Source organism: Rhinichthys klamathensis, unplaced genomic scaffold (assembly GCF_029890125.1).
Source record: "Rhinichthys klamathensis goyatoka isolate OS25496 unplaced genomic scaffold, OSU_Roscu_1.1 h1tg000209l_1, whole genome shotgun sequence".
Lineage (NCBI taxonomy): Eukaryota > Metazoa > Chordata > Actinopteri > Cypriniformes > Leuciscidae > Rhinichthys > Rhinichthys klamathensis.
Window position 1 is genome coordinate 405,001 of NW_026606734.1, and position 15,000 is coordinate 420,000.

At 33.3% G+C, this 15,000-nt stretch overlaps 3 protein-coding genes across 3 annotated transcripts in view; all 3 read right to left on the reverse strand.

Annotated features, from left to right (window-relative positions):
• Nucleotides 1–831, reverse strand: part of slc22a17 (solute carrier family 22 member 17) — a 19,858-nt gene extending 19,027 nt beyond the window's left edge. Inside the window, 1 exon segment of the mRNA XM_056263616.1 lies at nucleotides 409–831. The gene's annotated coding sequence lies outside the window, so the exon portion shown is untranslated.
• Nucleotides 832–6,058: 5,227 nt separating this feature from the next.
• Nucleotides 6,059–10,006, reverse strand: cebp1 (CCAAT/enhancer binding protein (C/EBP) 1). Its single transcript, XM_056263729.1, has 3 exons — nucleotides 9,824–10,006; nucleotides 9,501–9,749; nucleotides 6,059–6,474 (listed from the first exon to the last, which is right to left on the reverse strand). Exons 2-3 carry the CDS (start codon nucleotides 9,747–9,749, stop codon nucleotides 6,169–6,171), a joined length of 555 nt encoding a protein of 184 aa, XP_056119704.1. The 5' UTR covers nucleotides 9,824–10,006; the 3' UTR covers nucleotides 6,059–6,168.
• A 2,141-nt stretch (nucleotides 10,007–12,147) lies between these two features.
• Nucleotides 12,148–15,000, reverse strand: part of ttc21a (tetratricopeptide repeat domain 21A) — a 22,085-nt gene continuing 19,232 nt past the window's right edge. Inside the window, exons 20-23 of the mRNA XM_056263619.1 lie at nucleotides 14,563–14,787; nucleotides 13,076–13,196; nucleotides 12,926–12,993; nucleotides 12,148–12,271 (exon numbers count right to left, since the gene is read on the reverse strand). Of these exons, the coding sequence (XP_056119594.1) occupies nucleotides 12,194–12,271; nucleotides 12,926–12,993; nucleotides 13,076–13,196; nucleotides 14,563–14,787 (492 nt within the window). The 3' untranslated portion in view covers nucleotides 12,148–12,193. The remainder of the gene's footprint in view (nucleotides 12,272–12,925; nucleotides 12,994–13,075; nucleotides 13,197–14,562; nucleotides 14,788–15,000) is intronic.

Sequence of the window (15,000 nt, forward strand, 5' to 3'; positions counted from 1 at the left end):
AGATAGATAGATAGATAGATAGATAGATAGATAGATAGATAGATAGATAGATAGATAGATAGATAGATAGATAGATAGATATCAAATTCAAATGAAAGTATGACTTGAAGGTGACATTAAAGAATAAAAGAAAATACATCAGATGAAAGTTAAATAAATAATAAAATGAAAGAATTAACAGATGAAAGAGAAAAAAAGGAGTGAAATGAAAGTACGAACAGATGAATAGAATGAAAGAACTGGAGGAATGTGAGTGTTATGTAAGTGGAATTAGAGAGAATAACTGCAACAGTGAAACCATATAACATAAACACGAATATGATCATGCATATGAGCAGAGCTTTTAAACATCATAAACAAGTCCTGATATGAAAATGACTTTATTTATAAACCATAACAAATGCTCACCTGCTACTGCTGACGTCTCCAGATGAGACACAGATGCGACACTGATGATGATCACATCAGGTGATTTACAGGAGGACTCCAGCGCACACACACACACACACAAACACACAGTGATGAAGATGATGATGATGTTCTGATGTGTTCTGGACCCGTTCGGCCCGTTCAGTCCGGCGTAATAAACGTCTCTCTCTCTCTCCACACACACAAACAAAAGCGCCTCGCTTCACTTCTGCTGATCTGACGCGTTCTGTCCGCCGCACGCGACGCCAAACAAACGCGTTAAATGGAGGTAAATAAAGCCTGGATTCCGCTGTCTCGGAGATGATGACGGCCATGGACGGAAACAGATCCCGGCACCGAGACGCGGACAGGGCGGAAAAACCGGCCCGACTGGCGGCCAGTGTCGGACAACATCGGGAACATTCGGGCAGCTTCGGAAACATTCAACTAGACGCAGTTGCAGTTCAGCCGTACAACCGCGTGGGGGCGCCATTTCACCACACGGGAAAACTGTTACAAAGGATTTTATTTATTTATTATTTAAAACGGTTACAAAACTGCATACGCAATATACACTATATTACTACATGCGTACTATTTAAAAAACAGCACACAATGGCTGTGGTCACTACACTGCACAGTATGTGAATTGTCTGTATGCATTAAATGAAAGGATGACCTACTACATTTATCAAAGAAAACTCATAAGCTCATAAAAATGGCATGACAATTGATATATGAAATATTATTAAAAGTTCTACATTCATTTTAAATAAAACTTTAAATCTACATTTATTTTTTAAACGTGTCATGATTGTACAATGCAAAAAATTCTTCCTCTGTATTTTTGTTGTTTTCCAGTATAAATATATTAAAGTTAAAGTTTTTCAGACAAGTATCATGATAATGCCATGCTATTCTCTAAAAAATAAAAGTATTTTATTTTAAATTGATATATAAATTATTATATTATATTTTAATTTAACATATATAATATATGAATATAGTATAATTTCATATTATTATATTATATTTTAATTGTATTAACATATATATACACACACATTTAAAATACAACTTAAAGGCCTACTGTTAAATATTAATTTTCTGACAAATATCATGATAGTACCATTATATTCTGTATAATAAAATAATATGAAAAATTAATATTTATAAAATAAAGTTTTTCAGACAAGTATCATGATAATGCCATGCTATTCTGTAAAATATAATAGTATTTTATTTTAAATTGATATATAAATCATTATATTATATTTTAATTTAACGTATATAATATATGAATATAGTATATTTTCATATTATTATATTTTATTTTTATTAATATATATATATATATATATATATATATATATATATAGACAAACACACATTTAAAAAACAACTTAAAGGCCTACTGTTAAATATTAGTTTTCCGACAAATATCATGATAGTATCATTATATTCTGTATAATATAATATAAGTTATATATTAATTTAAAATACAATTAAATACTATTATATTATATATTAATTAATATTTTTATTATATATATATTTAATTTAAAGTAAAACTTTAGGCCTTGTAAGTTTTTCAGACAAGTATCATGATAGTGCCATTATATTGTGTATAATACAATGTATTATAACAAAAGTTATATATCAATTTAAAAATAAAATGAAATATTATAATATTAAATGTTCTACTTGATTTCAAATAAAGTGAGTGTGTTCAGGTGTTGAGCGTGTGCCTGATCTCAGCCTGTCCTCTCGCACTGAGTTGAGTAACAGAGCCTCGGTTGAAACACACTCTTTCCTAACACTGTGGCAGATTTCAGGTCTGGGACCGCAGATTGCTCCACAGCCATACGGAATCAAGTTACAACACACAAACATCAACAGTTGTGTGAATTAATAAATGTCAGAGTTCTCCAGTGGACGTGGCTCTAGCAGTCTGTCCCTGTGTGTTATCAGCCTCAGTTCATCTGGTGTTACGAGCAGCCAGAACCAGATAACTCAGAGCGAGTGCTATCAGTGGAAGCCACAGGAAGACCCGAACAGCCCTGTGTCCTGATGCTATCGCCAGCTCACTGTCCCACATGGTGTTGAAATCTCATCCGTCCCACTGAAGCTCGGCCTGAGCTCTCCCCGCTCAAACACCCGTGTCATCGTGTCCGTTTGAAGGGAGGAAAGATGACATTCTGCTATTGTGTTGTGCAATTTACAATCAATGCAGATTGACCAAAGAAACGGGCAAATCTGCAAAGTTGCTTGATTCGGTGTGTGGTGTAATATGTGCAAATTCAGCCAGATTCTGATGCATATTTTGTGGATACATTTATTTTTTCTAATCATAGAAAAGTCTGTGGTTTTGCATGTTTGGTTTAAAACTGCAGTTCCAATCAAAAGTTCCGAATTAGAATTCTAAAGTTCCGTTATCATTATATTCTTAAACAATAAAATCACATGACTGAATATTAATACAAAAGTCACGAGTATTTTACATATATGTCAGAAGAACAGAAACTGAAACTGTATAAAAATACAAAAACACATGTGAACACTGTCATGCATGTTTGTAATTCAATACAATGAATTAATTACAAATTATGGAAACACTTTATTTTACAGTGTCCATGTTACTGTAGTGATAACTATAAATTATGCATAATTACATTGCACCTAATCCTAACCCAATAGTAAGTACACTGTAACACAGACACTTTAAAATAAAAAATTATTTTAGCAAAGTAATTATTTTTGACATACAGAATTTGTTTGTAATGCGTTATTCTTGCTTCAGATATTCATTTGTTTAATTGTTAAACACTTTACGGTAAGGTCTCGTTATTTAACGTTAATTAATAATGAGCAAAACATTTGTTATAGTATTTATTAGTTTGTTAATGTTAATTAATAAAAAATACTCCTGTTCATTGTTAGTTCATGTCAGCTCACGTTCATTAAATAATATTAACATATGCAACTTTTGATTTTAATAATGTTATAGTAAATGCTGAAGTTAACTAACTAAAATGAATAAATGCTTTAGTTTACATGAAATACTTGTAATTTTCCTTATTGTAAGATGTAACCTCTAAGTTATAAATTTAGTTGAGAAGCCATTCAGTACAAAACATTTTAAAAATAGATTTTTATAAAAAAAAAAAAGAAGTATATTTTAGTCAAAACTTTAAAGATTGTGTCTATATATACAAACTGACTTTCAAAAAATAAACCAACCATGAGAAACATTCACTGCAGAATCTCCGATCTCTCCGGGAGGAATAAACAATTAAACGAGTTACAAGATTGAACTATTTATTTAAAATCAAAACAGAAAACGCTTGAGTTTTTTTTAGATTTGCTGTGATGTATAACACAACCAACTCAGCTTATCATTTCAAAATGACAGGTATTCCTGCTTCAGATGTTTGCAACTAGTTGAGATTTGACTAGTTCACAGTAGATTATTTCCCATGTTCACTTTGGGACGTTCACTGAAACTATAAGAAAGTCACGAATCTAATCTAAGATCAAGGTAACACTTTATTTTGATGGTCCCTTTTGAACATTCGGTTCACTAGAAGTAACTTTGCAACTACATGTCAACTTTTTCTACTAACCCTACCAGTCTACCGATACTCTACTAACCCTAACCCAGTCTACCGATACTCTACTAACCCTAACCCAGTCTACTAATACTCTACTAACCCTAACCCAGTCTACCGATACTCTACTAACCCTAACCCAGTCTACTAATACTCTACTAACCCTAACCCAGTCTACTGATACTCTACTAAACTCTACTAACCCTACCAGTCTACTGATACTCTACTAACCCTCTACTAATACTCTACTAACCCTAACCCAGTCTACTAATACTCTACTAACCCTAACCCAGTCTACTGATACTCTACTAACCCTAACCCAGTCTACCGATACTCTACTAACCCTAACCCAGTCTACTGATACTCTACTAACCCTAACCCAGTCTACTGATACTCTACTAACCCTAACCCAGTCTACCGATACTCTACTAACCCTAACCCAGTCTACTGATACTCTACTAACCCTAACCCAGTCTACTGATACTCTACTAACCCTAACCCAGTCTACTGATACTCTACTAAACTCTACTAACCCTACCAGTCTACTGATACTCTACTAACCCTCTACTAATACTCTACTAACCCTAACCCAGTCTACTAATACTCTACTAACCCTAACCCAGTCTACTGATACTCTACTAACCCTAACCCAGTCTACTAATACTCTACTAACCCTAACCCAGTCTACTAATACTCTACTAACCCAGTCTACCGATACTCTACTAACCCTAACCCAGTCTACTAATACTCTACTAACCCTAACCCAGTCTACCGATACTCTACTAACCCTAACCCAGTCTACTAATACTCTACTAACCCTAACCCAGTCTACTGATACTCTACTAAACTCTACTAACCCTACCAGTCTACTGATACTCTACTAACCCAGTCTACTGATACTCTACTAACCCTAACCCAGTCTAATAATACTCTACTAACCCTAACCCAGTCTACTGATACTCTACTAAACTCTACTAACCCTACCAGTCTACTGATACTCTACTAACCCAGTCTACTGATACTCTACTAACCCTAACCCAGTCTACTAATACTCTACTAACCCTAACCCAGTCTACTAATACTCTACTAAACCTAACCCAGTCTACTAATACTCTACTAACCCAGTCTACTAATACTCTACTAACCCAGTCTACTAATACTCTACTAACCCTAACCCAGTCTACTAATACTCCACTAACCCTAACCCAGTCTACTAATACTCTACTAACCCAGTCTACTAATACTCTACTAACCCTAACCCAGTCTACTAATACTCCACTAACCCTAAATCAGTCTACTAATACTCCACTAACCCTAACTAATACTCTACTAACCCAGTCTATTAATACTCCACTAACCCTAACTAATACTCTATTAACCCTAACCCAGTCTACTAATACTCTACTAACCCTAACCCAGTCTACTAATACTCCACTAACCCTAACTAATACTCTACTAACCCTAACCCAGTCTACTAATACTCTACTAACCCTAACCCAGTCTACTAATACTCTACTAACCCAGTCTACTAATACTCCACTAACCCTAACCCAGTCTACTAATACTCTACTAACCCTATGATGAGAGTTAGTAGACATGTAGGTGCAATACTTAGTCAACAGAATGTGTTAAAGGTGCAGTGTGTAATATTTAGGAGGATCTGCAATATTATATACATAACTATGTTTTCAGTGATGTATGAAGATCTTACCTAATGAACCGTTATGTGTTTATTAGCTTAGAATGAGGCGTTTCTCTCTACACACACCGCGGGTCCCCTTACATCGACATGTTTCTACGGTGGCCCTGTACGGACACACGCGTTCCGTCACTATGTTGTTCTTCGTGTAAAGAAGCTATAGCTAAAGTCAGCGAATAAAACACTGACACAATGATGAACAAGTCACAATAATATTCACAATAACATATCGTTTAACATAATTTCTTAATTTATCTTTGTAAAGAATCCTCATTGCTTAACTGGATACTCTCTGCTGTCTCAGACGACGACATCACTTCCTGTCGGCCACCGTAACTTCTAGTGGGTGCAATTCACAATCTCACCACTAGATGCCGCTAAACATCACACAGTGCACCTTTAAAGGGACCATGAAAATAAAGTGAAACCAAGATGAACAGAACCTGGAGTGTCTCAGCAGTTGTCGTCCTGCTCTTTGGCCTGTAGGTGGCGCTGTGACAGATAGTGTCTGAGCGAGTCCACCTCGTGTGACAGACGCTGTATGTGCATCTGAAGCCGGTGGTTCTCGTCCTGAAGCTGCAGCGCCCTCTGCTGGGTCAGCTGGATACGACGGCGAGCTTTATCACGACTCTTCCTCACGGCGATGTTGTTGCGCTCTCTGCGCAGGCGATACTCAACGCTGTCTTTACTCAAACCTCTCTTCTGTCCGCACTGGCGGAGAGCGGGCACTGGCGGCGGCAGAAGAAACTGGGAAAAATCCTTCCCAAAGATCAGCAGTTACCGAGAACGGAAAAGAAATAAAGTTTAGTGAAGGCGATTCATACAGAGATGACCACTCCACAAAACAAACACAACTAGTTCAAACTGATTTTGGCGTTAAAATAAAGTGCTACGATTCTTTCACCCGCACGTGAAATTCCCAGATTATAAACATTTCTCCCACTTCTTTCACGTTTTCCAGTTTTATAATTTAGCAAATGCTTTCTCCAGTTTTATAAAGACATTTTTTTACATTCTTTTTATCTTAATGTATTTATCCTTGTTGTCCGAACCACAAACATTCAATGGAATCTAACATTAATATTTTAATATAAGAAAAAAAAAAACTTTATTTATTGTTAATTGTAATTATTTCAGTGCCTCAAATAATTTCATGCAAACACATAAAAAAACAAATTATTCCAGAAAATGTTTTAAATAAAATCTATTAAAATTATTTATTATATAATATTTACTATTCTATCTAATTTAATAGTCACTAATATTAAGTATTTAGTCATAGAATTATTTACTAATTAATTTTACTCGTATTCTCAGACATGATTAATAAATTAATTGAGTGTTATTTTAATATAATTGAAAAACTAGGTTTTATTCATATATTGAACTGGTTTTTATTTGCATAGTTATTTTAATTTTAAAGTTTGAGTAATTTTTATTAGTATATGGGTTAGATATTATAAGTATAATATAAAATTAGAAATTGTTTAAATACATCGGTATAGTTTTATTCATTTTAGTACATCAAATTAAACTAAATATATTAAAATTATTAAAAAAATATATTATCTAACATTTCTTTCTACATTTATAACTATCATTATAATCATTAATAACTTAATGTTATTTTATAAACATAAAATATATCATTACTAATATGAATTATTTACTCCGCTTTATTCATTAATAAATAATAATTCTGTGTGTTATTTTAATATAATTGAGAAATTATTACAGTTTCATTAATATGTGGAATTATTTTATTTGTATATTTTATTTTTTGTTAAAGTTTTAGTAATTTTGTTGTGTTTTTGTCATTTTTACTAGTATGTGGGTTAGAAATTATAAGTATAATATAAAATTAGGATTTGTTTAAATACATCTATATCAGTGGTCTCAAACTCGCGGCCCGCGGGCCATTTGCGGCCCGCAGGGTGATATTTTGTGGCCCCCTACTTGACATTAAATGTTAATGTTAGTGCGGCCCATCGTTGCGTGTGCCGCGTTTTAAAAAAAATAAATGTTTTTTATCCCTTATGGGCTACCATAGATAGTCTCGTGTCAGCTTACGGTGGGTTTGTTGTCAATAGTTGTCATAGACAACCGCGAAGTACAAACATACTGCGCCTGGAAAAAAATGAGCGCGTCGCTTCAATTATGAGCGCGCTTGCCGCGCGCCTACATTTGAAATAACGAACTTGAGCGCGCAAAATATGTGAGCGCGATATGTGAACAGCCCCTTGGCGAGCTACCACCAATCAGGCCACGAGCTACTGGTAGCTCACGAGCGACGTGTTGGAGACCCCTGCTCTAAAACAATGTGAGAATAATCATTTTGAGCTTGTAATATGTGTCCAACAGGTTGATAAGAAGGTTTGCTTTGATTTGTGCAGTCAGTAATTTGAGACACTATACATGTGTAGAAATAATTCATTAAGACGGGCAGACATGACTGCAAATATTTGTATTTCAAAAGCAATAATTGTTTTTCTTAGTATAATAAAAGGAAATGTGCCTTCCAATAAAAAACATTCAATATCATTAATGTGTTGTATAAAGAAAATAAAAAGGACATAAGGAAATATAAATATCACAAATATGTGTTATAGACAAAGAAAGTTTGTAAAATGAACTTCAACTGTCAGAAGGACAGCTCATGAAGAACCAATCATGTACAGAAAGGTATGTTTAAATTCAGAGGAACTGTTCAGAAGAAACGTTAATAATAAATATTGAGAAGATTGGATCAGTTGTGCTCCTTTTTTGTAATACTTGAATACTATTTTTTGTGGAATACTTGATGCGGCCCAGCCTGACCCAGACTCTACCTCTAGCGGCCCCCAGTTAAGTTGAGTTTGAGACCCCTGATCTATATAGTTTTTATTCATTTTAGTACATCAAGTTAAACTAAATATATTAAAATTATTTAAAAAAAATATTATCTAACATTTCTTTCTACATTTATAACTATCATTAATAACTTAATGTTATTTTATAAACATAAAATATATAATTACTAATATGAATTATTTACTCTGGTTTATTCATTAATAAATAATAATTCTATGTTTAATTTTAATATAATTGAGAAACTATTACAGTTTCATTAATATGTAGAATTATTGTATTTGTATATTTTATTTTTTGTTAAAGTTTTAGTAATTTTGTTGTGTTTGTCATTTGCACAAGTATATAAGTTATTATACGTATAATATATAATTACACATGTTTTTTTTTTTTAAATACATCTTTATAGTTTTTATTAATCTTATTTCAGTTTTAGTTGTAGTTATTTTAGTACATCAACTTAAACTAAATGAAAAAGGAAAAGCTGCAATGGCAACTACCTGGAATAAAATGCGTTTTTGTAATATTTTATTTTAATTTTAACAATTTTTTATGGTTTTAGTTTGAGTTGTACTGTATTTATTTTAGTACATCAAGTTAAACTAAAATCTAAAACCATTAAATCCGTGTTTCAGTTATTTCATACTAAAATAAATACAGTACAACTCAAACTAAAACCATAAAAAAAAAACTTTAAATGAAAAATGGATTTAATGGTTTTAGATTTTAAAGTTTTTTATGGTTTTAGTTCCAGTAAACTATGATAACCCAGCAAACAACCACATGTTTATAGAAATGCTGAGATGTAAACAAAACCGGTGTATTGTTCACTGCTGAATCTCATTGCACATGAACATGTATTCATCAGTTTGATCATCAGAGGCTCGATGGCAGACACGCACAGGTGTGTGTGTGTGTGTGTGTGTGTGTGTTGTCACCTGCGGAGCGCTGTGGTTCTGCTGCGCGCTGCGTTCGCTGCTGCTGGTGTTCAGACAGGACGGGTACGCCAGGTAACCCAGACCCATCATTTGCTCCGCTGTCTTGGGAAAGCCCATGTTCTGGCCGTACAGACCCGAGTCCATCTGAGGCATGGGGTCCTGAGGAACCGACCCGTCGGGAGAGCTGGAGCACGGATGATGGAGGGAGAACATGCAGATGGAGGACGGTGAGCTGTCGGAGACGGACATCTGTGGATGAAGAAGATTTGAGGCTGTAGAAACATTAACACATGAGGTTATAAAGCTTAGTCTCGTGTGCTTACGCTGCTCAGTGCTGGGGAACGCTCTCCTCTCAAACGTTATGGGTCCTTCCACAAAATCCGTTATGATACAGGTACTTCAGCGCTCGTGACAACATCATTTCCTCTGTCACAACCATCTCTCTCTCCCTCCTTCCTCCTCCAATTATTTTTATCTTGCATCATAGATTGACTTCTTTTTTCCCCTCTTCATTTTCCTTTTATTACACTTTCTACAACCTTAACGTGTCCTTGCCGTCCAAACAACTGATATTCAAGAGAATCCAACACTTACATTTCCCTGTGATAAATTAGAATAGAATTAGAATTAGAAGAAAACTTTATTGTCCACCGGGGTGGAAATTTTTCTTTGGCTCACCAAACATACAAGACAGATAAACATACAGACAACGTCTCAAACATAGTAAAGGAAATAAAGATACAATGTAAAATATCATCATGAAAATAAATATACTTAAATACATTAAAATAACTCATTTGTTGTTGTCACTTGGTTTGGTTAACGATACTAAAGGCATTTGGGATAAAATATTTTTTAAAAGTACTTTTAGCCAGAGGCACATTTAGTAAATAATAATTATTATTGACTAAATCCTGGTTGGATTTGATATCATTTGTTATAATTATTTAAAAAACAAAAATGATTTCTGAAAAGTACTAGGTTTGATTAAAAAATGTAATTCATTTCAAATGATCTCTATTGACTTATCTATTATTTCTTTCTAATCATTATATATAGAGAGAGAGCTGTCAAATCGATTAATCCCAATTAATTGTATCTAACATAAAAGTTTGTAAATATATAATATGTGTGTGTGTGTATATATATATATATACACACACATACTTAACGATTAAGAAATTTGCCAGCTCAAACATACATACATATATATATAAAACAATTTGCAACTTTAGTACTAGTAAAGTTTAGTACTAGTAAAGTTTGGTACTAGTAAACTTTAGTAAAGTACTACTTTATTCAAATTATTAATGTATAATTTATAATATATATATAATTTAATATATTTTTATTAATTTATATAAAATAATGCATCTACATTTTAAATATGTAATCACAAATAAATGTATATTTTACTACTATAATTATTATTTACTAAATAAATACAACTAATAAATAAATATAGCTTTATTCTCAGGCATAATAAATAAACACAAAGATGTTTTTAGCAATTGCACCACTAAATTATTAGGCAGAAATGCGTCTAAACCGAAATTCACATTTATTTATTTATTTTTGTGCATTTATAAGAGATGGACCAAAGAGTGTACTCTTTACAGCTGATGAAAGTGAAACATAACAGCACATCTAGAATTAGACTTTTAAAAATGCCGGATTTTAAATATTCTGTCATGGCCTAAAAGAAGGTGGAGCCTTTTTCTTCTAAACAGTCGTAAATTACTTCATTTTTTACTTACTCCTACATCTATATTGTTACAGAAGTACATGTCAAATGACCTAAAAATACCTCATAGTCGATTGGCCAATCAGCTCCAGTGTTCACGATGAGCTCACTGGCGCCTCCTGCAGGATGACTGAGGAACTGCACACAGTGAACGTCTGAAAGACTCACATATAAGCATACAGGGATAAAAAATAAACTTGGTCACTTTTTGCCATTTATTGTGATAACCGTTTTACAATTTCAAAAATTAATTTAATGTAGAGTGTCATTTTCTACCGTCTTTCTAAAGTATGTTAAATTAGTTGATGCTGAATGGAGAATGTGGTAAAATGAAAATTCACCTTTAAATATTAACTCAACAACATCAACATACTGTATTATAAAGACAAAACAGAAACACTCACCTGAAACTCTGTGTCCATGGAAATATAAGTGGGGTCAAAAAACTGATATGCCGTTTCAGATCTTCATAAACTCATTTTATTTTGTCACTGCTATAAACGTAAGAGAAGGGCTTTCCAGTACAGTTTAAAGGTTTATAAATGTTTATACACACACACACACAAGCACATAAACACAGACACACAAAACAGATACATACACATTCATACATACATAAACACACACACACACACACACACACACACACACGTACGTACATACATACATACATACATACATAAACACACACACATACACACACACAAATGAGATTTTGTTTGCATCCACACAAATTTGCAGTTCACAAAACATCAGGTTTTGTGCCTTAGGAATTGTGGGAGAGACATTTATCAGTGCACTGGATATTACAAATTGCTTAATGTTCTAATCGCAAGCATTTCCTATGGCACATAAACATAAAACCTTTAAAACTAATAAACACTTGAACTTGTATATTATCTCTCTAACTAACATCTCTCAATGTCAGTGTTTCACAAGGGAAATGACATCACAGACGGAGCGAGAGCTGAGCTCGGGTCAGAACCTCACTGTGGATTTGTGGGTAATCTGGACGCTGATGCAGAACCTGCACAGAACAAACACTGATGACATCAGTCAGACACTTTCTGTGGACGCTTGTTTCCGCCACTGAATGAAAAATAAAAAATGTAATTGTGACTTTTTATCTCAGAATTGCGTGATATAGAGTCAAAATTGTGTGTTATAAAGTCAGAATTGTGAGATATAAACATGCAATTGCGAGAAATAAACTTGAAATTCTGAATTTTTATCTCAAAATTGCATGATATAAAGTCAGAATTGCGTGATATAAAGTCGCAATTGTGTGTTATAAAGTCAGAATTGTGAAATATGAACTCGAAATTCTGACTGCTTTCTCAGAATTGAATGTTTATATCTCGCAATTCTGACTTTATAACACAATTAGGAGTTATAAAGTCGTAATTGCGTGATATAAAGTCATAATTGCGTGATATAAAGTCACACAATTGTGAGAAATAAAGTCAGAATTGCGAGATATAAACTTGCAATTGTGATACAAAAAGTTGCGATTATCTTTTAAAATGTTTTATTCTGTGGCGTAAACAAGCTTCCATCAATGTTTTAGCATCTAATCGCTTTCAAAATGTAGAAAATCAAGTCCCACCCTACAGTAGAATATCCCAAATATATTCCCAAATACATCACATTATAGAAGTTTGCTGAGCATTTCCTTACAAACCTGACGACACACGTCAACAGCCTGCGTGTAATTCCTGCACTTCAGACAGTTGAAGGCGAGCCGGAACCCTGCGAATGATCCAGAGCAACAGCTGTAAAGGCAGATTATGACGTTCATGCTCTTATTTCCACAGGAATAATAAAGTCCCACCGACTGCAGGATCCACTCTGTTGCTGTATTTCCAGGCCAGTTCATATTGCAGCGCTGCATCTCTGTATCTCTGCTCGTTCTCCATCATCAAACCATGATACTCGTACGCTTTACAACACGACTGAAGGGTCACAACACAAACAATGTGTTATTTTAAGTTGAGAAAAGCCAAGCAAAAACAACTGATCATTCATTACCATATTACTAGCTCAAAATTGTTTTTATCTTAGACTGACTTCTTTTTTTCTTTATTTTTCCCCCAGTTTTAGAAGCACATTCTTATATATATATATAAATATTACATTATTTTCAATTGTTATAAACTATTTTATCATTATTATTATAAGTTATTTTTATTATTATTATATAATATAGCTTAATAACTAAATTAAACTATTTATCTGTAAAATTATCATTATCATTATTATTATATAAACTTAAAATATATAATAACTATTATTTACCATTTAACACTAATTATTTACTTTTAATTATTTATTTTCTTTTTTACTATATTTATTAATTTACTTCATATTTATTATATATATATATATATATATATATATACACACACAATAAATATGAAGTAAATAAATAAATATTTATTTATATACATTTATACTGCTATATATATATATATATATATATATATTCATGTTATATAATATATTATATTACATTTACTTCACATTTATTTAATATATTATATAACATGAATATATATATATATATATATATATAGAGAGAGAGAGAGAGAGAGCAGTATAAATGTATATAAATAAATATATATTTATACTGCTCTCTCTCTCTCTCTCTCTCTCTCTCTCTCTCTCTCTCTCTCTCTCTCTCTCTCTCTCTCTCTCTCTCTCTCTCTCTCTCTCTCTCTCTCTCTCTCTCTCTCTCTCTCTCTCTCTCTCTCTCTCTCTCTCTCTCTCTCTCTCTCTCTCTCTCTCTCTCTCTCTCTCTCTATATATATATATATATTCATGTTATATAATATATTATATTACATTTACTTCACATTTATTTAATATATTAATATTACTTATTTAATATTAATTATATAATAGACTAACTATGCATTTTTAAAAAGTATCTCAAAACACGTTTGTTCACTAGGGCCTTGATTTAATTTATTGTTGCGTTTAATTTTATTATCTTATTTCTATTATGCATGAATGTTTGTTTTTCTTTTCTGTGAATGCACACATGTACTTCTCTTCAGTAAAGCACTTTTGTAAACACTGTTTTTAAAAAGGTGCTATATAAATAAAGCTTACTTACATATTTACTTGTATTCTCAGGCGTAATAAACAAAAATGTTTTTAGAAATTGCAGATCTAAAACATTAGTATGAACAAATGTCTGAGTAAACTTCAAAACTGAAGTTCACATTAACATTTTGTGTGCATTTTAAAGATTTAAACACTGTTCAGCTCCACTGTTTATTGCTGATTTCAGCCAGTCTAACACGAGCAAACACAAACCTTATTATGTCGTATGCAGCTGTCGAGCAGTTTGTCCACGTGATTGTATTTTCCCAGCTTTATGTACATGTCAGCCAAGAGCAGGCACGCGTTCTCCAAGTGATCAGCGTTTGCGTCGGTCCACTCCATCCGGGTGAGGCGCTTGAGGAAGTTTCTGGCTCTGGGAATCTGTTTAAGCTGAAGGAAACCTTGAGCCATCGCCAGCAAAGAGGCCTCTAACATCACCTGCAGATCAGGAGAGCATTTCCTTCAGAACACACATTAAAACAGAAGTAATGGAAGTAAAACGTGCCATAAGAGTGTGTGTGTGTGTGAGAGAGAGAGAGGACTGAGTGAGTGAGTGAGTGAGTGAGTGAGTGAGTGAGTGAGTGTGTGTGTGTGAGAGAGAGAGGACTGACTGAGTGAGTGAGTGAGTGAGTGTGTGTGTGTCAGAGAGAG

Excerpts from the sequence above, each read along its gene's own strand:
- cebp1 (XM_056263729.1), bottom strand. The coding sequence starts at position 9,749 with ATGTCCGTCTCCGACAGCTCACCGTCCTCCATCTGCATGTTCTCCCTC. Across the intron at positions 6,475-9,500 it reads AGAACCACAGCGCTCCGCAG|GATTTTTCCCAGTTTCTTCT; the intron begins GTGACAACACAC and ends ATCTTTGGGAAG.